The 24,420-nt window shown below is 36.8% G+C and overlaps 1 protein-coding gene across 17 annotated transcripts in view; it reads left to right on the forward strand.

Annotated features, from left to right (window-relative positions):
* The window catches only part of LOC132916217 (glucose transporter type 1), a 32,513-nt gene extending 9,776 nt beyond the window's left edge, over positions 1–22,737 (forward strand). For 2 of the 17 annotated variants that reach the window (XM_060976004.1, XM_060976006.1), the window contains exons 3-15: positions 1,390–2,119; positions 6,691–6,883; positions 7,182–7,292; positions 7,803–7,898; positions 8,249–8,409; positions 8,595–8,954; positions 9,147–9,378; positions 9,537–9,749; positions 11,286–11,510; positions 11,878–12,017; positions 13,971–14,000; positions 17,523–17,620; positions 20,334–22,737. In XM_060976004.1, the coding sequence (XP_060831987.1) occupies positions 1,398–2,119; positions 6,691–6,883; positions 7,182–7,292; positions 7,803–7,898; positions 8,249–8,409; positions 8,595–8,954; positions 9,147–9,378; positions 9,537–9,749; positions 11,286–11,510; positions 11,878–12,017; positions 13,971–14,000; positions 17,523–17,620; positions 20,334–20,437 (2,685 nt within the window). In that variant the 5' untranslated portion in view covers positions 1,390–1,397 and the 3' untranslated portion in view covers positions 20,438–22,737. Of the gene's footprint in view, positions 1–1,267; positions 2,120–4,862; positions 5,163–6,656; positions 6,884–7,181; positions 7,293–7,802; positions 7,899–8,248; positions 8,410–8,594; positions 8,955–9,146; positions 9,379–9,536; positions 9,750–11,285; positions 11,511–11,877; positions 12,018–13,970; positions 14,001–16,270; positions 16,714–17,296; positions 17,420–17,522; positions 17,621–17,984; positions 19,349–20,333 lie in introns of those variants that run through there. The other 15 variants (XM_060976005.1, XM_060976012.1, XM_060976008.1 and 12 more) reach the window with 15 other exon arrangements.
* Positions 22,738–24,420: the final 1,683 nt, after the last annotated feature.

A 24,420-nucleotide genomic window follows, 5' to 3' on the forward strand; every position in this document is an offset into this window, starting at 1 on the left:
TCGATACTCGAAGCGATAAGTACGATTTTCGAACGATTATAGAAAAAAATTGTTATTGCCGAGATTCGAACGTTGTTCGATCCGCATTTGGCCGTGATATCTTTCCAACGTGCGATTTTCGCGAAGCATGGTCGAACGCTACTATTCGGAAGAGTGGAGGGAGTTTATGTTGTTTCGGTTGTGGTATTTCGCATCGGACGAGAGCTGGAATATATTTAACGACAGTAAACGATATTAATAATGCTCGTTACTGTGGTACTTTAATTGTCGTCGTAAGACGAGCCAGTGCGATGCATGCAGGAAGCTCGGCTTAATTACTGCAGCACGATCTTGCAGTAACTGGCTCATCGTTTCCAATTTCACGTGCGCATCGGCTGGAATGAAAATTCATAAGCTTCGTTTCGCTCTAATCGATCGTTCGAAAGTTGTGTTGAAATTTCTTCGAAATTTCACGTTTCACGTCGTTCGGCCATGTAACGCTACAGAGCAGAACTTCGTTTTGATCGAATGGCGAAAGTAGCGGTCGATTTTCCCTATTCCCCATTAACGTTTCTCTATTTCTCTTTAAACGTCTGCACTTTCGCGGTAATATTCGCTGTCAGTGAGCAGGAAAGTTGGTATTATGTACGTTTCTAACAAACCGTGAGCAACTTTGCGTGAATTAATCATCGTGCTTCCTCGTTCTGGCTGCTGTCAGACTTTCAACGAATTGACGCGAGAATCGTTCTGATTAATTTGCAATGAAACAGTTATAGACTTGTACGGTTTGACTGCACGTCAAGCCGAATCATCAGGAAACACGGTAACACGGAATCACGCGTACACGCGTTCATCGTCGTCTTTTTTTTATTCGTGGTCAGACGTTCTTTTAGCTCCCTTCCTTCTTTGCAGTTGTGTAATTTTATCGAATCCGCTTCCTGCGTGGCTGAATGACATTACCACTTGCGCATTTGTATCCACGCTTCTAACGTGGCGTGCCACGTAGCAAAAACCAAGCAAAGAAAGATCAAAGGCTGCTTTCACGATATCGCAATCACGATACAATTACGATAAAAAAGCGATCGCAAAGATATTTATTTAGGGAAAAAAAAGACGGAACTATAACACGTTAAGCTCACCGCAAAATCGCTGCTGTGCAAAGTCTAGACGAAGCTTATCAATCGATTTAGAATCATCATAATGTAACGCAAAAACACACGAAATAACGAAATCAACGAAACAAGAAAACGACAAAACAAAAAAGAAATTTATCGCTCGTTGCTCTTAGTATTCCTCGGATATGCAGCATCGGGTGGTCTTTAGTCAACACAGCCGAGGAAGACGTTGAAGGGGAGGATGATGTCGATGTTGTATAAATTCTTCTCTCTGTGTCTGTGTCCTGGCGTGTAGCTCAAACGATGGCCGATTCACGCGGCTTCAAGCCAATAAACCAGTTGTGGCAGAGCGCGGCAGTGTCGACGGACCCGGATTCGGAGTGCCTCTACGAAGAAATCTCGGGCCTTTCGGGGTCCCAGGATACGGAACCAGGGCCGGCTGGTGCCGCCGTCGGGGAGGAGGAGGAGGAGGAGGAGGAAGAGGAGGAGGAGGAGGAGGAGGAAAGAGGAAGGCTCGATTTTGGTGCACAGGTCGGCGGTAGCAGCTGGTGGAGGCAAAGCAAAGGAAGCGAAAGAATCGCCGCCAGCAGCAACGCCGGCACGGCCGGACGTAAAAGTAGCAAAAGTGTTGGAACTAGCGCGAGATCGCGCAGCAGATCGGCCGATCGGCCATCGAGCGGACGTCAGGACATCATCAGGGTGGAGGAGGAGCAGTATGCCTCACGAAGAAGTTACGTGGAGCCCGGTACAGGCGCCGTACTGCCGCCTCCTGTTACCGGTCTCAAGCTGACCAGGGGGCGTCCGACCAGCACCGTCGCCCGATATTTGCACTCGGCCTCTACCAACACCGGTCACTATCACCATCATCATCACGGGTCGCACGGACAGTATCCACCCGGCAATATCGGTAGGCCGACGACTAGGCGACATCAACATCATCACTCAAGTCGCGGCACGTTCAGTAATGAGACGCAGGAAGAGGTACAGGAGGACGATGAAGCCACTCTACGGGAGTTGCTTGTAAGGTACGTTTCCCCGACGTACCCACCATACATATCTCTCTCTTATACTTATATACCTTAACGTTTTCTGTGAAACACCTCCACGCGTCTTTTCGATTTTATATATTTTATATAGTATTATCGTACAATGATAACGCGGCTCTCTTCTTTATACCACGTACTACTACCAATTGTCGAATAGTACGAGCTTCGCGATCAGAGTTCGGACCTCGAGCGACACTGCTATCACGGAAAAGGGAGAGTTTACGTTTCAAAATAAAATTATACACGATGTACAAATGATTTGTCGAAGACGTTGTCACATGGGCGTCGCCACCGACGTCTCTGAGAATTATCTGGATTGTTTGGATGTACCGGCCGAGATCATTTACGTATCTGATACCGGCGATCGTCTTCCGATCCATCGATCATTCGGTCTTACCGATCTGTTTCTCCTTGCTTTTGTTTCTTTTTTTTTTTTTTTTCTTGACAAGACGCGAACTTGTACATGTTCGAACAACGCGAAGGATCTCTTTCTTTTCCGGTTTTCAAACGGAACGAAGAAATTCGTTCGATTCGCGAGATGACATTTAGAGGAAAGTACGATCTGTTGTTCGTTAAGATTCGATCGTGAACTTTTAATCTTGGCGAATCCCGCGGGCGACGAATATCTCGAAACATCTTTATCGTCTGATTTCATAGTTTAGCGCCTCTCTTCTTAGGATCCTGTATTGATATTCCGTAGTGATCTCTCTTTAGGCTCTTATATAGAATTATTATGTTCTTTGTTTCTTCAGCGATTAAAACGTAGTTGAATTACTCTTAGCAACCCTGCGTTTAAGTAAGTCGTTGCGACCGTGGTTAACCCCTTAATCCACAGTATCGTGTGAGAGACGCGGTACGTCGATCGGGTCAAACATGAACAACACATGTGAGAGACGTGGTACGTCGATGTTATCGATTTATTATTTACTTGAAGATAATAAATCTTTCTTGTTCAATGATCAATTGGTAGTAATTATTTATGAAACATCTTGCAAAATAAAATTAGTTGTACCTTACACATTGCATTTATATTATATCAAAAGACGTGTGCTATTTGCACAACTGCGAACGCTCGGCCAAACCGTGAAATGGCTCGACGTGTGACCGACCTTGTTGTTGTTTATGGCACGCGCTATTGGAACTTAAATCGTAAGGTAAGGGGTTAATCGAACTTTGTCAACTTTTTCAAATATTATTCCTTCTATTTTAAATAAGAGTCTTTCGAAGTAACTTTAGCTTAGTGCCACGGCAGTTCAGTAGAACAACGTATATAAGCTCTTAAGACTTGCATACCAATTAAGAGAACACTTCTCGCTCTCTATTATTCGCCCCGAAGTACCCGAATCGATAGCACTTACTTATCGATCATAAACTCTCTCGTAGACAAGAATTACTATCCAACGAACCTTTTCCATGGACATTGTTCTTTTCAATGTCCAACAATACTTGCGATATTCTCTAAACGCATCCAGGTAATTCCCGGCCTAAGTGGCGGTGCCTCGTTCACCTGAATTAACGATTGAACGGAGAGTACACAATAGAGAATTAGCAAAAGAAAAGAAAGAGAAAAAGCAAAAAAGCCAAAAAGAAAAGAAGCAAACGAGATAAAAGAAATATAGAATGAATTAAGATAAAAGAAACAGACGTTTTCCCTGCTTATCGTTTTACATAGACTCTTTATGTATCAGAGAATGCAATGCAAGGCTTTGTGCCGTGCCATTTATCATTTATACATAAATCACACTCGCTCTAGTCCTGTACTTGTACATACTACACACCCTTGATCATAAACAGTAATATCGAGACACCGGTAATACGTTGTTATACGGTTTTACATGAAACTCTTTTGGCTGCGGCGCTCGCAGGCTTACCACTGATTGCTCATGTTCCATTCGATGTCATGTCACTTTTCTCGAAGTCAGGTACACAAATAAGTGCGCAAACAGCACCCAAGACGATAACGGAGAATATCGAAAACGGGACAAAGGGAAATAGATGCAGCCAGCGAATGCACAAGGCAAAACGCGACTAGTTTGTGTGAAACACACGCACGGTATATAGTATGTGTATGAGCGTTTCTCACCGATCATTGTTTAAACCACGTTGTTCTGTGTGAATGCACTATAATGGAATTCACGCTCGAAAACGAACAAGAGAAATTCGTTGGTGATCAGAGGAAGGAGAAAACAGCTTTACCACCGACACGTGTACAACATAGATATACATGTATATGTTTTCCATATAGACGCGACAGATACAATCATTTCCTTGGCATCGTTCTAATCGATACACTCTCATATATCGTTACTTCGATGTGCCACATTTGTGACTTATTTGTGTGCGTGTCTCTTGTTGTTTATCACTTTATCATGAGATCATGCTAATTTTTGTCAATTATTTTGCCGATCGATATCGTTTCGCATAAAAAGTGATGGGCCCAATTCAAATTGCAAGCTCGCTTGTGGACGCGGGCGACTAGGCAGGGGTGAGTAAGCTGGCGGCGCGTCGCATGGCGATGCGTGAGAAAAAGAACGAAAAAGAACAACAAAAAAAAAAAAAAAAATAGAAATTAAAAAATTTACGAAAAAAAAAAAAAGACGAAATGTCTTCGCACGTGACGAACCTGTCCTTTAGAAGAATTGGACGTCACGTGACTAATTCGAGCGAATATACCATTATATGACATGATTTTGACTGAACCACGACTGTGTTTCCAAACTAGGTAAAGTTTTACAGAGTGAGATAAGAGGCAGGGGCGGGCGTCGTCGGCCTTTAAACCCCCCGCCACACGTTACCCCTCCACCTTTGGTTGTGGACCCACTTGACAACAAGCTGTGCAATCGTTCAGAGTCAATTGATTGGATTTGGTGGATAATCCAACGTACGTACATATGTCGTGAACAAAGCAAAGAACAAATAGATCTGTGAGAATAAGACGAAATACTGAATCAAGAGGAGTGAGTGGGGAGGCATAGAGGCTACTGTAGTTTCGGAACACAGCCATGGTCTCCCTACCTCCCAGGTACATGGCAACATCATCACTGCTCTTTCTTTCTCTCTATCTCTATCTATTTCTCTTTTTCTACCTGTCTGTTTACTTATCTAATTAATTATTTTCTTTAATCCCCTCTTTTCTATTATCCCGTCTGTACCTTTTGATCCTTCTGTACAAGTATGTTTCGTTTTCTTTCTTTGTGTTTTCACTTTATCATCCGGGTCATACATTTTCTCTCTACTTCCACTAAGGCTCATGTGTTCATTCATTTTTCACTATTCACTTGTCACTCGACGTGCCTTGCGTAAATTTTCTCTCTTTTTTCACTCTCTCATATACTCACGTACACACATACTGTCTCTCTTTCTCTCTCTCTCTCTCTCTCTCTCTCTTTCTTTCTTTCTTTTTCTTCTTTGGTTTCGTCCCTGATTAAAAGATCACCTTTCTGCTTGGCTGTGCACATCGATCGATAAGTTTGCTAAAATCTCCTTCGATCGAGAGATTTCTGATCATTCATCATGATCTATGCGTATATATTATTTATTCATTGTCTACATGCAACGTTCGAATTGAAAGCGTGCATCGAATCATATTTTTCTTACCCACTTGCACATTCCCGCATCGTGCCAGTAGAGTAATCACGCTTCGCGTGTGCCGAAGCTCTCTCGCGTTTATGGGGAAAACGATCGTGATATCGAGAAGAAAAGAAAAATATAACAAGGAACAAAGGATGATCGTTTTTTACTGCAAAATTTTGATGAATCATTTGAAACATGCGGGAGCGTACTTTACACTTCAACGGGGACTCTAGTTTTCATCTCTCACTTTCACAAACTTCCATCTAATGTGCACAGCTCCAATAACTATGTAATATATATAATGCATATATATATATATATTAAAAAGAATATATATATATATATTTAAATATATATATGTCACCGTAGTGTTTCTCACCTTGACACTCACCTACACACAGTTTAGACGTGCTTTTAGTGGCGTTTGTACGTTGTGCTATTTTTCAATTTAATATATTTCTATGTTCGTATATACATAAACAGAATATGATATATTAAATACATATATATGTGTCTGTATATCTCTGTTTACACGCTACTCGTATACCCCCAACGTTTCCTTAGCTGCCGAGCTACCGCTGGCTCGCTGAGATTTAAAGCACGAGAGAAGAACATGGTGTACGCGATTACACCACGATAGAAGTAGTATCTTGTCTTTTTCCCCAATCATAATCAAAATCACATTATCTCCTCGCGTATATGTAGATTAAAAGGAAAGAAATAGAAAAGTAAAAAAGAAAAAAAAAAGTAAAGAAATAGAAGTAAAAAAGAGAGAAAGAGCGAACACACCCCGGTATAGTAAGCGTACGCTATTGAAGGCTCGGCAGTTTCCGCGCGGAGGTAGTTGGACTTCTTGTTTAGGGGACTAGGCATAGTTAGCCTTGATCGTGTCTAGTGTGTCAATGTGCTCGACAATGTCGATTTATTTTCCCGGGCGAGCCAGCGAGATTCACGTGAGGGTATGTGTGTGTGGGCAGTCTGCAGAAACAGGTCAGCGTTATGAGTATGAACTTGAGTGCCAAGCTGGACGAGCTGCAGCGGGGTGACCGCCAGCTGGAGACCACCGTCGCCCTCTGCGAGATCCGCACGCAGCTGCAGGAACTCACCAAGAGCGTAGAGTCTTGCCAGAGCGAGGTCAGCGAGGTCAAACGGGACATGGTCGCGATCAAGGTACTGTTGGTCTCTACGTTCAACGAGATATCGCTTCCGCGCCCCGAAATTTACCAATTAGTGATCGAAAGTCGATCGACTTTTCTATCCTAGTTATTGAAGAAAAACGGAGAAAAAGATATAGCGAGAAAAAAGAATTTGTCAGTTGTTTCGTTGTACATACACGTATACGTCATACTTCCTTTAGAAAAAAAAATGTATTCTCTTAAAAAAGGATATTTTGTCCTAAATCGTTCTAATGTATGGACGTGTTACGATACGCAGATTTCTAAATCATATTTCCTAATGTGTTACGCAGCACGAACTAGATACGGTACAGCAGGTGAAAGAAGAAATAGAGGAATTACGAGAATACGTGGATCGACTAGAAGAACATTCTCATCGACGGAAACTTAGGCTTTTGGAGCAGGTGACGCTTGATCTCTGACGATCAAAAAAGATTCTTATTTCTTGGTCGTGCAATTTTATGTTTCGTACAAAAAGAAACTTGCTACCGCTTTTGATGGTTGTTTATTTGTACCGATCGATTTGCATCGTTATTATCGTTATATCGATTATATTTGGTTACTTGCGTGATGTACATATTGTGTTATGATTATTCTGTTTGATTTTTCTTTTATGCGTCTGTTTGTACCTATGCACGATAACTATCTGTTGTAGCGTATGATTTTATATAGCAGAGCGACAAATTATTATTTAATAAACCATTATTACGTTGCTCGGCGCAGTTTTATTTCACCTCCCATTATTATTTCTACCCCACTCGCTTGTTATATGATTTTCGTTTCCGTTAGAATGCGCGTTCATCGATTATTTTATTTGAAGCAGTTTGTATCGTTGGATTGAACTTTCAATCAAAAAAAAAAAAAAAATTTCCATAGAAATCTTCGAAATTTAATACTTTATTCGATGCTTTCAGGGGCTAACACTTTTCCTGTCGTATGCAATACTGGCAGCAGTTTTAGGAATGTTGCAGTTTGGATACAATACTGGAGTTATTAATGCGCCGGAAGTGGTATGTTCTTTCTTTTTTTAGTTTCCATTTATTGTATTTATATTATATTCCAGTTATAAATAGGATCAATTCAAAAAAATTCAAAAAATTTCGTTCCTCATTCATAAATACTTAACACGTTCACTATCAACTCCACGCACATGTATAGAAAGTTTAAAAGACAAATGTCAAACAATTATTGCTTATTGCTAAAAGTATATTATACTATTGCGTTAACACATTGTACAAAAATACAAGAGACAAAGTACGATGCGTTATAGATGTTCCAATCCAATATGGTAGAAAACGTGTTAACGAACACGGAGGAAAAGAACTTAACGTTCCTATAAAATGTGATTTATTCGTTTCAGAATATTGAAAATTTTATGAAAGACGTGTACAAGGATAGGTATGGGGAGGATATTTCAGACGATTCCGTGAAGAAATTATATTCCGTGGCCGTAAGCATATTTGCGATTGGTGGTATGCTAGGTGGTTTTAGCGGAGGGATAATTGCCAACAGATTTGGCAGGTTTGTACTATTATTGTAGCAATTTCGTTTATGTGTAATTTCGCTAGGGCTTCCTACGCGCCAGACGTATCGATATTAAAAATCTGCATCGTGCAAACGTGTATCTTGCGATCAGGTAATCGAATGATCCGATCGTTTATTGTATCACTCATCTATATATTTTCTTTCTTTCCATTCGCTGACAGAAAGGGGGGCTTACTGCTAAACAACGTGCTGGGCATCGTGGGGGCGTGCCTGATGGGTTGTACAAAGATTGCTCACTCGTACGAAATGTTATTCTTTGGACGGTTCATCATCGGTGTCAATTGTGGCTTAAACACCTCGCTGGTTCCCATGTACATATCGGAGATAGCACCACTGAACCTGAGAGGCGGCCTAGGCACGGTGAACCAGCTCGCTGTTACGGTGGGCCTCCTGGTCTCCCAGGTGCTGGGCATCGAGCAAATCCTTGGAACAAACGAGGGTTGGCCTGTTCTCTTAGGGCTAGCTATCTGCCCTGCCATTCTACAGTTATTGCTGCTTCCAGTTTGTCCCGAATCTCCAAGGTAGAGACCATCGATCGTGTAGATAAAAAGAAATCTTCCCAACGAACTATCGCTATGGCTTTTAGTAGATACTAAACGATAGAGTTTTGTAATATGTACCTACTTAAGTGGTTTGTACAAGACGATTTCTGTTTCCTGCTTTTCTTTCCCAGCCGACGATTACAGCTTCTCTCTTTTGATCCTCTGCTCTAGATATTTGCTCATTACCAAACAGTGGGAGGAAGAGGCCCGTAAAGCTTTGAGAAGGTTGAGAGCCAGTAACCAAGTAGAAGAGGATATCGAGGAAATGAGAGCCGAAGAACGAGCTCAACAAGCTGAGTCTAGAATATCGATGACAGAGCTCATATGTAGCCCGACTTTGAGAGCGCCTCTCGTTATAGGTGTGGTCATGCAACTTTCCCAACAGCTTTCAGGCATTAACGCTGTAAGTATCATCGTCTATAAATTTCATATACGTTGCTGCCTCCATGAGCGAAGTTTCGAATTCAACCGATGAACTTGCGCTGTGTTTCACTTCCACAACACGGTCCATTCACGAAAGTGGATGTAATAGCGCATGAAATTGCTCTCTGTGTGTTTCAGGTGTTTTACTATTCGACAAATTTGTTCACTAGTTCTGGTTTGACAGAGGAGAGTGCCAAGTTTGCAACCATTGGCATAGGTGCCATTATGGTTCTAATGACGTTAGGATCCATCCCGCTTATGGATAGGACAGGAAGGCGTACACTGCACTTATACGGTCTTGGTGGCATGTTTATCTTTTCAATATTCATCACAATTTCTTTTCTCATAAAGGTAAGTTCAAATTTTAGAACATCTTCGCTTTAATTATGCTACGTACTGTAATATCGATGTTAATTAAGTAAATGTTACGTCTTTCACCACAGAGTATATCTATTCCTTGATAGATCACGCGTATTGTCGTGTAAATCAACGATGATAATACATAGTATCTTTTGCGATTAAATTATTCGAACGACAAGGGTCGAGTAGAAAATACTAATCGGCTTTCGCTAAAAGCTAAAGAGAAATAAATTGCCATCGACAAAAGTTATTTCGTCGAACGTAGAAAGTTGATGAAAATCGAGATCTCTTAGAACGATAATTACGCCACAGAGAACGTGGATTGTATATAGCTGTCTCTCTTTGTGCTTTGTCACTTCATGCACCTTGGCGAAAGGTGTATCTAACACTTTGTTCACAGCTGGAGTGCAGCACTGCATCGACAGTGAGAATTATCACCACTTTACGTATATAAATATGCATTCGAGATACTCATTTTTATTTCTCCCGACCATTCATGTAATTTGTAAGGTCTATCCTAAATCCTGCATGTTATTTTTTAATTTGCGTTATAGAAATTACTAATATTCCGTGTATCGACACATAACGAATCCATTCTTGATAAAATAACAAGATTATTATTCATTTCTAATTACGTAAATACAAAACGTATTTGAAAGAACAATGAAAATCTTTAAAGAAAATATCGATGTGTCGAATACCTAGGATGCATGCGTTTTATTTTATTTGCTTAGGCTTAAGTAACTGTGCTTCTTACAGATCCTGTCCTCCTCCTTGCCCCATCCCCTCCCTTTTTCACTAACGGCCTCTTTCGTGACTGCCTGGAGGAGACATTTACTCCCTTTATTATTAGTCTATATTTCGGCTCAAACCTGTCACCCTCTTGCGCATAATTAAATCAACGATAACAACGTTAATATACCAATCACGGCTACGCAATTAATTACGACGATGAGATTAAATTTCATTTCTCTGTACGCTAAACGTGTGTAGCACTTTTGCTTCTTCCGCAACGCTATCCCGATGTGTATTACGATTCGTGTAAAGCAAACAGTGTAAGTCATACGCAGAAGCTACAAGAGTTCATCAGACTTTAACGTCGATCAACGATCTAATACGATAACGGTAGATATATATCTATATATATATATATATATACGTGTATGTATACTTATTCGAGCGTAAACGTTGTATGTCTGGCGCGTATTTATTCTCATACATTTAGGTTCTCCGAGGTCTATAAGCTACGTGTCCTGGTTACTCCTTAGGTATATAAAAATGGCCAGTCATATCGCTTGAACGCTTGAAACAAAAAGATGTTACTGTACATAATAACAGAGCACGTTATACGCATTGTCGCAATCGCATTATCGCCTTAAACACAGGGTTGAGCTGCACAATTTGCATGCAGGTTTATTACATTTCAGTTCTATTCGTTGAGTTTCGTAGGTCTTACGATTTTTGTTCTTCTGAGAGAGACTCCTCCGGCTGCTCAGGAAAGAAGAACACGATTCTACTGCCTGATAGGAGTTTTTCGGTTATGTGCAGGAAATGATTGACTGGATGTCTTATCTGTCGGTCGTGTCGACGCTCAGTTTCGTGGTATTCTTTGCTGTCGGGCCTGGCTCCATCCCGTGGATGATCACAGCTGAACTATTCTCGCAAGGTCCTAGACCTGCTGCCATGTCTATCGCGGTTCTTGTCAATTGGATGGCTAATTTTTTGGTTGGCATCGGTTTTCCAAGTATGAAGGTAAGATATTCTTTAAATTTTGAAAACGTCCAATTCGAGACAAACAAATTCTAGGGGATTTCGTGTTTTAACTTTAATCCAACAGTGGTTGAAACGTCAAATATTTTATTTTATATGGATAAAGCGAAGGACCAAATTAAAAGATTTTTTACATCTGTGCGATAACTATATTTATTGTACGTAAGAAATAAAATGTTTCGTTATAGTTTATTAGGATGATAACACGTAAATGTTACTTTGTTAGAAACGCCGTTTAAGGATTAAGGTTCTCGTAATTGAAACACGGACAAAAGACAGTGTTTCAAGCAGAAAGAAACGATCGACGTTTGTTAGTTTTACGTTAGCCCCTTGTTTTAATGTGTTACAGACTAGCCTTGAAAACTACACGTTCCTACCATTCAGTGCATTCCTAGCCATCTTCTGGATCTTCACATACAAGAAGGTACCTGAGACCAAGAATAAAACGTTCGAAGAAATTCTAGCTTTATTCAGGCATGGTAACGACAGGTACGCAATAAATAAGCCACTTAATACCATTCCTAATACGTATAGCAAATCATTAGATAGATAATCTTCAGTTCTCAAGCCCTTTTTATTTCGCTGATTTCTATCGATCTCTTTCTTATTATACGTATCGTTCTATACGTACGGTGGTTCTATGAGAAGACAGCTTGTTCATTTTTGTTCGCTCCTCGCTTTTCGTTTGTTGTCACGGAGCGTGAAGAAATATCCAACTAACGGAAGACTTTGTATTCACGTTTTATAACATGTGTCCATCCGTTAACGATAAACGCGAAAAGAATTATTACCTTTCCTCTCGAAAAAAAAAACGATCGTATCCTGTCGATGCATGATATACTGTTATCATATCCGTCCACACGTCCGCCCGTCTGTAATTTACGACGAATCATCAAGCGTATACGTAACACGTGAATTCTTAATTGTGATTCGAATCAAATGAAAGCGTAGAAAATGAAAGGAAAATTCGAATCTATTCTTACGAATAAAAACCGCAAGGCTAGAAAGTGCACGACTTCGACTCATTCGGCAATCGATATGATATTTATACGTTCATCGTGCGAAGATTAATAACGATTAAAAACGATTAATCGAATAGAGACTATAACGATCACGAAACATCCGTTTGATGAGAGGAAAAAATGGAAAATACGAGTGCAGCAATTATCTTGGAATAAATCGAATCACGCATATAATATTTCACAGTAATACGCTATATCGAACATTTAATAAGAAGAACTTCTAAGTAAGAACTTCTTTTAATCAACAATTACGCAGTACTATCGACTTCATTATTATTATTGTGTTGTCGTTATTATTACTATTATGTTATGATTATATCGAACATACAACAGCACAATTTCTTTAGTACTACTTTCTATACATTGTGTAGATGAGACATGACGTTACAAATGCGTTACCCTATAGTAAAACAGGGACATACTATCAATTTGGTAGGATACTGATGTCATACTACGCGTCCATGCGTGTATCGCTGCCTAATCGAGGCTATAATACGGATTCAACTGTGATAGAAGTTCGTTCGATTTTCTCGAGGGAAATAAATTTCGAAATCGGTATATCAGTTGACTCGTACACGTACTAGTACGCTCGTTAATTGTATCTCCGGAGTAAGAGCAAAATTAAATAATATTTTCGCAAAGATTACGATTAGAATCGTGAACAGCGTTAATGTTTATAGGTTTCGACATTAAATACCTAAAAGCTCATTATTGGGAACAGAGATTTGAAATTCGATCGCATACAAGACGAGATTTTAACTTCGTATCGTAACGTAGAAAATTATTCAGCAGAAAATAATTGAGATTATAATATGTGTATAATATCATGAAAACGTTCATGATAATTGTCGCATGATTGTATAGTAACAATTTATTGTTCATACCGTATCATAGTAGTATTTGCTAATAAAATTTTCGGCATTGACGTTATACCGAACAAAGTCTTTCTTGTAATATACAGAAGGTACAACATTGTTTTCGTAGATTCACGTGTTCTCTGTTTAACAGGTAATAGTTTCGTTCGACTATAAATATCATCTATCTAATGATTTCTTTTTTGTTGTTATCGCATACGCGATTAAAATAAACGAGCCGAACTAATTGTCGAAGCTACGATCGTTTGTTTTACCTTCAACCTTGTGATTCATTTGAAGTTTCCGTAATTATTATAGATATTCATTTGTAAGACGTGCTCAGCTTGAAGCTTTATAGTCTTATCGTTACGTATTCCCCAAGGCCAAATGGATATTATTATATTTATTTGTTTAGCATATTGTACATGTATTATTTCAATAAATCGTTATTTAATGGTTCTGATAAATTCTTTAAGTTCTGAAACTTCCGTACTCTGTTTTGTTTTATACGATGACGAATTATGTTCTACATATCGTAATTGTGCTTTCTATGTTATTTGGAGCAGGAGCAGCTTGCGGGACAGCAGACTTTATGGGTGAGTCACGCAAAACATTCCCTGTTACTGTGGTGGCTTTATTACGATATACCATATGAATTTCTAAAGATTATTTAAATGCATGACAAACAATTATCAAAGACACCACTAGTCGTCTTTAAAAGAAAGGATTATTTTTTAGCGATCATTCATCCATTTTCTCCTCTTTTTTTTTTTACTTTTTCATTTCCGCCAAGCCATTCGAATCTATTCGCATAAATATTTCTCTATATATTACTATTCGCTCTAACATTTCTATTTATACGAAGGTGAAACTTTGATGTGTGTCGAATTCGATCTGAATTTATCGTTCGATCATTGCTTCTGCAAGCGAAAAATAATCCTGTCCCTGCCTATTTTAAGTGACTACCATTAACTTCGGTCTAACAGCCTGGCATGTTGAAACATCTTTACTTACTATCAGCTCATGTGAGTTTCCATCTCATGCGCTACCTAAGTCAGGCTAATTAATCGTAATAAAGGAGAGAACATAGATTGCATGAATAACTCGTTTACGACAAATTGTAATTTTTCGTTTTTCTTTTGCGAAGATACATTTCACAGTTTCTAATAGTTCTTCAGGGCTATTATGTGATTAATACAAAAAAAAAAAAAAAGAAGAATGCTTTTAGCGATCTTGCGAGAATATAAACAGAAAAAGAGAAAAGAAAGTGCAATTCCTAACGATTCGCTGGTAAGGTTTGCTATAACATAACAGCCCCGACCACTTGATTCCCTCCTGGAGCCTTGTATTTTACAGCATGCTCCTTTTTAGTCTACCAATACCCGATAAATGTTCGACGACAGATCAGTCTTGGAATAATTTTCATGTCGATAGTTGGCACGAGTTTATGGCGCTGTACTGTGCGATTGCATGTTAGTGCTTATATTACTGTTTGGCGTACAAATTCATTTCTGAGTTGTATACAAAGTGATATAGATATATTTTACTTCGATAGGCAAACGCAGCAAGAGCCGCTTTGCATATTATTCTATCATCGTTCGCGCAAAACGAAAAAAAAAAAAAAAGAAAATTTTTTTTGAAGTAATAAGTAACAATGAAAATGAATAGAAAGAAAAGGGAAATGTTAACGCGAAGCGTGAAAGCAATTTTGCGTTCAAGTTCCCTTATCTGATCAGTGCAGCTCTTGATAAACTCGCAAGCTACGCAATTATTTTTTGTCTTCTTCTCTTTTTTTTTTTTTACTTTTATTCCATTTGTTTCTCTATTATGAATTACGCTAACACAAGGTTTTGCCGAAACATTCGATGAATCGTTAACAGCTTCTCTATATATATATATACATATACATATGAATGAACTCTAATCGATAGTCGGTCTATGGTTGCTTATGATTTAGTGGAATTTTATTAAATTTATTCGTTTATAACAACCGTACGCTAGTTGATAAACGACATAGAAATAGTATAAAAAGCCATTTTCTTCTTGTCTTTTATGATCGAATGAGTGCTACTTATCAATTTATTATTGTGTATGTTTGACTTTTACTGTGCCAGTAAACGCATTTATGTCATCGATATTTTGTATCTATATTTATATACTGCTTAGGTAAATTATGGCAAATGGCAAAAGGTATAACATGGAGAAATTTCGATTTATCAATATGATTGTTCACCATGTTTCTCAATCGTAACGAATATACAGTTTGTGGACCATTATGCATTGGAAAGTTTTGAACAACAAACTGTATATCTAACTCGTTAATAAAATGATATCGATGATTCTTGTTAAGAAAAAACCAGTCTCTAACGATTGAAGCGAGACTGGTTTTAACGACGCTAGGAATCTCTTGTCCTCAAAACTCAAAATACATATATCCTTCAATGGAGAACAGACTCTTTCTTTTTTTTTCTTCTCGCTTCTTTGAAATATCTTTGCCGGAAAATTCTGTATTCTATTAATCATTCGCACGACTTAAGTCTCACGAAGTAGAACGGGCTACTTCGTATCGAACTGGTCGGGCGACAGTCGATGAAGCTGTTGTTGCGAGCCGCGCGTGATAACTCCATACGAGTGTACTTCGAAATTGCGAGGGTGCTTGGGTATTTGGGAATCTTGAACGTACCCCCTTTTTTCATTCTTCCAACGTAAGATGCGTAATGCGTTTGTATGTCTCTTTTTGTTTTTTGTTTTTTTTTTTAATAAATAGCTTCGTTGTACGTACGGTGCGAAACTAGGATTTCTCTCTCAAAATCGAACACAAAAACGATTCGAGGCTCGTTGGCCATGTAACATTATTATATTGCAGGGAAGAGGAGCTCGCCACTAACTCTAGCAAGGAGACCGTCCTATCTGACGCCACCACTGCCAACCATACCCATGCTACTGACAAACCATAAAAATATTAAAAAAAAAAAAAAACTGATAATTGAGAACAATTTTAATCGAATAATCGAAGGTCACTATAGATTCTCGTAACCGGTCAATCTAATGGAATAATTGTTATCGGCAACGATTTAGCATACTCGTAGCACACAAACTGCTATAAGATATCATTGTATCACTGACTTACACACACGTTTAAGACTAAAAAGAAAACTTTTTGAAACACTCGTTACTAGCATATATTATATTAATGAACGAATATTTCGGCATCACCGATAAAATCGTATACATATACATATACATATATATATATATATATATATACATATATTCTATGTTGTAAAATAAATCTGTTTGTTTATTTAATTACCGGTTTCAGTTCTCTTCCACTCGTACATACGACCTCGACGTGGAATTTTTTTTATCGTTGGTCAAACTTTTTGACCTAATTTTCGTTTACCTTGCAGGGGAAGTCAATTAAGAATATTCGTCACGCTGAAGAGATCGAAATGTCTCATGCAGCGTGCGTTTTTTTTTTGTCTTTCGTTTCTCGATGATTAGCAAACGAGCCCGCGGACACCCGTTCCATTCGATTCGAGAGTAAATAATAGTATCGAAGTTGGATAATTATGCAGACGATAAGTACATGTGTTTGAAGTCTACTACACAGGCCAGTGAACCACTGTAATCCTACAAGGCTAGAAACTGTGAAATGAATTATCATTTCTTGAGACGAGAAAGAAAACACGAACGTACGCGCAGGTCGGAAATAGATAATGAAATACGAACGAGAATAGGCAAAATTAAAGTTCGACTAATGGTAGCTTTGCAAGTGTATTATTGTGTAGCGTGCCACAGAACAAAAATGAAATACATAATGAATTATCGTAATAGTAAATAATAAGCGGAATTACGTCATAAACCTTGAAATTTTCAAATTCAAATCCAGGTCAATTAGGATAAAATAAACTAAAAAAAAAAAAAGACGGATATGTAACTTACGTTGACGAGTTGTTGATAAGACGCGATGTACTGTTTTCTCGTAATTCTACGACGTCGGTGCATGTTGAATCGATGCCCTTGACGAAGATCTGGAATGTAATAAGAGAAGGAAAAGATTCAATAGACATGTATGAAGAAGCGGAAACTTGGACAAGTCGCGTGATGTTTTGCAGGAGCATGCTAAACTGTGTGAATGCATTAGAGGGACACATACCGCCAGCAGAGAGTGCAGCCCTGATGGTGGCCGAGGAGAAGCCACATCCTGATTCATGTAAGGCTTAAAAACCTGACCAAGATCGTCCACAATCATCTGTCACCAATATAGTCATTTCCGTCTTTATACGACAAACAATTCTTTCAATTTTCTTTTCGATAATCGACACATACGAATCGCGATAGAAATATGATATTACGTATTTAATTATAAAATTTATTACAAAATAAAACTACGTCCAATCCAAGTTATTTTATATTATTTCCAAAGAATTGTTTGTTACTTGTCGCTTATTCCATCTACCTGTCATTGTGCATGTCATAATGCCATCTATGTATGTTGGTAAATTTTGTTTATTTGTAGTTTCATTGTGATACATTCGTTTTAAATTTATTTGCGACTATTATTTTTCTGCTTTCAGTATGATTCAAAAGTGCAGAGGAATCAAAGTGCTGATTATATGAAATCAAAATTACATTGCTGCTTCGCTACTACAAGACATACAAGTGGTCCTAGCAGAGAACAATATCACACTACCTATATTTTCGTGTTGACAATAGCAATTTAGAGGAGTACAATCGAGTATAATTCCGTTGTAAATGAGACAAGAAGCTATTTTAATCACACTCAACCACCGATCACAGATGTATTATACATATTTAAGACGTTAGACGTCGAAAATTTAACAACATCGGTATCTTTTGTAAATGCTCATTCCTCAACTGTTCGTTTCTAGTTATTCACCTTTTATTATTCTATGGTAAGGAATTTTCACTAGAAATTTACGATCTCATAAATCAGAGAAACTGTGTCTCGTAAATTATTTGAAATGCAATTTATTATTACACGATGTTCTTTTCTTCTTAGGGAAAAAGAAAGATCGTTACTATCTCGAAATTTTAATTGTCTCAAGTTCATTTTCACTTTACGTAACTAAATACTTGCATTTCATCGGTCATAGTTCTATTTTAGCTTTTCATTACTCACACTGCTTCAGCCAAACACTCACACCATTACACTCGATTAAAAGTTGAATATAGTTGAATATACTTTCATTTGCATATAGAGCTTATATTCCTGACCTCACCACATATGTGAATATAAATGATAGGTGTTGTAAATATTAAGGAATATTGTGAATAGAAGTAGACACGTACTTACTTTATCGTAATCCTTTTTTTTTTTTTTTTTGTTTTTATCATAGTTCGATAAAACTCTCAGCATTATGAGCTCTATGATTTATATACATATATATATTTATATATATATATATATATATGTATATATGTCTCTCTTCTGTCATCTGTGTGCAGTATGATAATCTGTTGTCCTATTATATATCTGATTCTAGTCAATTCTAAGTATTCCTATGATTCTTATAAATAACATTAGTAGATATATTGGCTTCATTTCCATTCTAAGAGTATACATGCGCTATTGACACTGGCCTCTGTAGTAGTTTAAATGGAGGTAGGCCATTAAGGATTCTTACATTAACACATATGGTCTCCACAGATCGATTTATCGATTTGTAAATGTAAAGGCATAAAAAGAATGAGGAGTCATATGAATGTTAAACTTACAAGATTTTAAAACAAATTATATATATCACATTATCATTATTTTTTATATGAAACTGTAAGACCGACTTTTTCAATACTACCGCAGTTGGAGCATGTGTGGCGTAATGGGCATGTCCGCATGAATGTAATTTACTTCATTTAGATTAAAAACAAAAAAAAAAAAAAAAAAAGATAAAAGAAAACTCTGAATGGTAAATATTAATCTTCCGTATTTTTATTTCGAAATTTTCTCATCCTTGAGCTTATTTAAATGATAAGATGCTAAAAGATAATTATATCGTAGAAGTCGCAGTTTGCCTATTGATCATATAGACAAAAATTTAACTAAAATAAGTAACGTAATACAATTATTAAGTCTTCCAAACGTCATCACTCTGGTGGATACAGATAACGTTTGAATGGAATATTCGTAATATACGAATTAATATTCATGAGTGTATCACATAAATATTTGTAATTATAATATTGTGTTTTTCAGGTATTTTTTAACATACTTCAGGATTAAGAAATAATTGAGTGAAAAATATTAATCATTGAAAATAAAATTATTTTTTAATATTTTTCTAGCAAAGAATTATCTTTATGTCATATTTTCAGGATGCTGAGGACAAAAAATTTTTTTAAATTTATAAAAATAATAATACATAATTCAAGTATGAAAAAGTTTCACTTTTCTGAAAAATCTGATTATATTCTTAAATAAAATACAGAAACATGTTTGCCATGTTTTAAATACGCGAGACGTTATTTCTTATAGACAAACTAATTTTCTACTAATCATTATAGAAAAATATTCAAACATATAATATTTACATAAATATATAAAGGTCACTTTAATCTAAATATATATTATACAAATACTAAAAAGGATAGCAAATATTTGCAATCATAAAAAAAGAACATAGTAATAAAATTTGAATCTCGGTAACAGAATTACTTCGTCTTAATATAAATCAGAAGCATTTAACAAAAGATTTAATGCCTGAATATGCAAACGGCCCAAAGGTACATTGCTAAGAAACAGCTCAATATCCTTTAACAGTTTCTTTCTACAAAGAATCGTAGAGGCTTGCTATTTGTCGTCTATCTAAATTGAAATGGTTTGGTAGATGAATGCCAAGAGTAGTGTAACAAGTATTGCAAACGCGCATGGAAAAAATGTGCATCTGATTAATGTTGGTGAACAGTTGTGTTTGCAGCTGGATCAGAGCGATCTTCCGGCGCACCCGCTCAACCGGAGAGACCACCGCCCCCGCTTCCCCCGCCACGCTTTCCGAACAGCGGTGTCTGACAATGGGAAACAGCTCCTCTTAATATTGGTAATCTAGTGATCATGAACGCGTCAATCCCACTGCCGCTACTGCTCACCACCAACAGTCTCACATTGGAGAATCAACTATACGAAATCATCACGGAGAGGAGCAAGGCCTGCGCGGCTTTCTTGCGGAACAGTTTACGTCGAGCAGTGAACGCGACCACTATCAGTTGGAGTGTCGCGGAGAATTTCGAGAGTAACGTATCGTGCAATCATGCCTGATTCAATGGACGAAGAGGTTGAAAATATGGATCACCTGTTGATTGTATTCGAATATCGAATAAAATGAAGTCGATCGCAAACGTTTAAGCGAGAAGCTCAAACGACCGATTTAGTTCGGTCTCGAGTATGCTCGCACGTGAGGTAACCTCTAAGAATGAATATATCTAGATACAAGATCGAAACGTTCTTGGTTTCGCAGAATTTGCCAATCGCAATTTATCGAACAAGATAGAACAATAGTAAGTGCAAATAGGTAGTCGAGACATCGAAAAGACTCGACGATGATTTGGGGATTTTTCGATACGATTTTGGTAGGCGAATCAACCGCAGCGTTCGATATGAGACGCAAGAATTTTTCCCGCGTAAAACGTAGGGAAAAAATAGACGAAGGACGAGGTAATGAGGATCCTCGAAAAAGAATCTAACAAAATGTTGCGAAAGTGATTGTGCCTAGACATACGTTTGAAAGATAGAAAATGAAAAGAAAAGAAAATAGAAAACGCGTAAGTTGGATCGTGATCACTAAAAAGCATTTGAACTTCGTGCGACATCGAAGAATATAGAACATATAATTGCTAGATGCGACGAATCGTTTAACGAAACCCCAGAGGAAAAGAAGGTGTATATCTATATATATACTTCACTTTTATATCGTTAATTTCATAGATTTTATTGAAATTATATGTCATTTTGTATCACTGTCGTCTTTATAAGTCATTGCACTGTAATATGGTTATGCGTTACGTGTTTGTTGATAAATTAAATTCGATAAATTTTACGGCTGAAGTTAGGAACAAATTTCGGATCTGGAATCGACCAAATTATTATTCAGTCAGCATTAAACCAAAACACGGACTCAGTCTATCACTTTAACAGTCGCAGTGTTTAAAGACGTTAACTAAGATAACGTTGTATGTCGTTATACGGTGCCTCATAAAAACAACATTTATAAGTCGATCAATCATTTTATCTTATAAAAGTACGAGGATATACTGGTACAAACGAACGGGTGTTGGTTATTGCGATACTAAGTTTTGAATTATGCGCATGCGCAGTTTTATTTCGATAGTCAGTTGTTTTAAAACTAGACAGATAACACCGACACGAACCTTTTTACGAGTTAAGATTAGTATTAATATAAAGCGAAAAATGAATTACGAATTAAGCTTTGACTAACAAATGTCAAATCATTATGGAATGTCAAACCCTTTCGTTTGGACTAGAAAATATTCTATAAAACCTCGTACATTTAGAAGCATGCCTTTTCTTACTACCTTTTGTCGTTAATATTTTACACCGAAATGCACTTTATTTGATGTCATGCAAATTCTTTGGGAAAAACTTCCCCTATATGTATATAGATGTATATACTGTATACTTCTATGGTACTTACCATGTCGTTGCATAAGAACATGTATGATAATCCTATACTATTCGATATAGTATATTTAATGCCCTATTCAAAATAGCGTTACACAAAAATTAATTACATCGTTCGAGCGATATATTTATTCGATGCCGATACACACAAACATTTCAACCGATCGCTTTAATCGAACTGAGATGAACATTGACCGGATGCACTGTATAATGTTTCAAGCGCCATCTTTTTGTTGGAGAACAAACAACGTTTAAAATTTCATTCACTCAAAGATTATATTGGACATTAGATATATCTCATACAATAACATAAAATGATATGATTTTCACAGAGAAATTAAAGCATTATTTTAAACTGTTACAGCTTTTTATTTATTTTCATGATTATGCGTAACATCAATTGGAAAGTGTAAACAGGTCGGATTACTTTTAGTTCTTACACACAAATTAGGTTCAGAGATAGAGTAATAAGCACCAAAGAAACACTGACACCATCGGTAAATTCTCTTTCGCGCTAGCTTATAAATAAATTAAACAATCTCTCAAATCGGTTTGCTATTTAAGTATCGCGTTATAATCGCGATACAGTACCTAGAGTAGAATGAAAAATGAATAAATAAATAAATAACATCGTGTGCAGTAAATCGTATGCTATAATTTAATGAAAAAAAAAACAAACTAAAGGAAAAGCTTTTAATTATAAGCTGTCTAAATCATACAGAATCAGTGAGAAAGGCAATAAAGCTATTGAATTGAAAATATGCTAAAGTAGATTTCCTTGCATTAGAGTATTATCAGAATTCCATTATTGATTATGGATACTTAGGCTAGAGATATACAAACATATATACATAGCTACTAGTTTATAGTAGCACATTGTAACGGGCTAACGATAACGATCGCAAACTTCGTTAATATCATACATGTATGTTGAACAAAAATGAACTGTACGTTTCCCACTCGAGTTATGGATGTACGATAATCGCGGACCGAGTGCTGGTAGCATATCCATTTTTTAAAATCATTACAGGCTTAAAGACGATAATTATACATAACTGTAGTTGCAATTACTTCAACTCAAACTAACTATGCATCTGAACGATGAGACCGATGAGTCGAGTTCAGAAAAAACTCTGTATTGTGTTAGAAAAATTATTTTAAGACAAACAAAGGATTTACTTTTCACGTCTTAAAATTTGTTAAACTATATGTATATTAGTAAGAGAAATTATCCGAGATTATTAGATACGGATTAACTACGTTTATAAAATTTTAACCTCTCATGATTTTTTTTTGTTATCCTGTTGAGAAAAGGCATGCTGTGATATATATTCATTGAACATTTCGAAGCAAACACAAAATTATCTACATCTAAAAAGAAACAAAAGATAATCTATGAACGATTTTTCTACTTTCGCCACAATGAAAATTATAATTAATGTCATTAGATAAATATAACGATGAGATGCAGTTATGTCATATATATATACATATGAATTTTGCAAAACACGAGACATTTCTCTTGTTTTCAAAGGTCTAAAGTCTAAAGTAATTTGTAGGTGTTCAAAGTGCTTTCAAAAAAACAACAAAAAAATACACTTCCTCGTACCAGAAAATTAATTTCACTATAATTCATCCACACGTAACGATATAATAAATAACTGGTTTCTAAAACTGTAATATTATGAATATGCATATAAATATATATATATATATACATATATATATACATATATATGAACGGCAACCTTTATGCGAGGACCTATCCGTACTCGACATGACTTTGATAACAAAATCAGTTATGATTGCATATATAGTTTCGAGTCAGTGATATGATACTAAATTCACTGAGTATTGCAATGTTTATAGAGCCTTAAAGAAAGATAAAAAAAATTGGAACAGTCCAACAAAGTGATCAGAATAACGATTTGTAAAATAAGTTCACTGCCACTTTAACGACTTGTGCTCCACGAAGAGCGCCAATATTCCAAATGTGAATGTGTACAGTTATGTGAAAAGTACTTATAACTTAATTATATTTACATAATATTAATTAGAGTTATGTAAAACTAAATAGCATGTAATAATATTAAGAATGATATACATATGTAGGGTACAGATAAAAGAAAAAACCATCGATTGCAAAACTATTATATTCCAGACAAGAAAAAAATTATGCCTGCTCATTTGTATATTATACGTAAATCTTAACACAGAAAAGTTTCTCTGGTAGAAATTCTACTTATTGACGTGATTCTTCTTTCTAAATATTTATTTCATAAAAAAGGTTATATCTTTTTAGTTTGTTTCATTTTAATTAGAATATATATTTGATCACAGATATTTAGGAAAGAAGT

This window comes from Bombus pascuorum, chromosome 2 (genome assembly GCF_905332965.1).
Source record: "Bombus pascuorum chromosome 2, iyBomPasc1.1, whole genome shotgun sequence".
NCBI lineage: Eukaryota > Metazoa > Arthropoda > Insecta > Hymenoptera > Apidae > Bombus > Bombus pascuorum.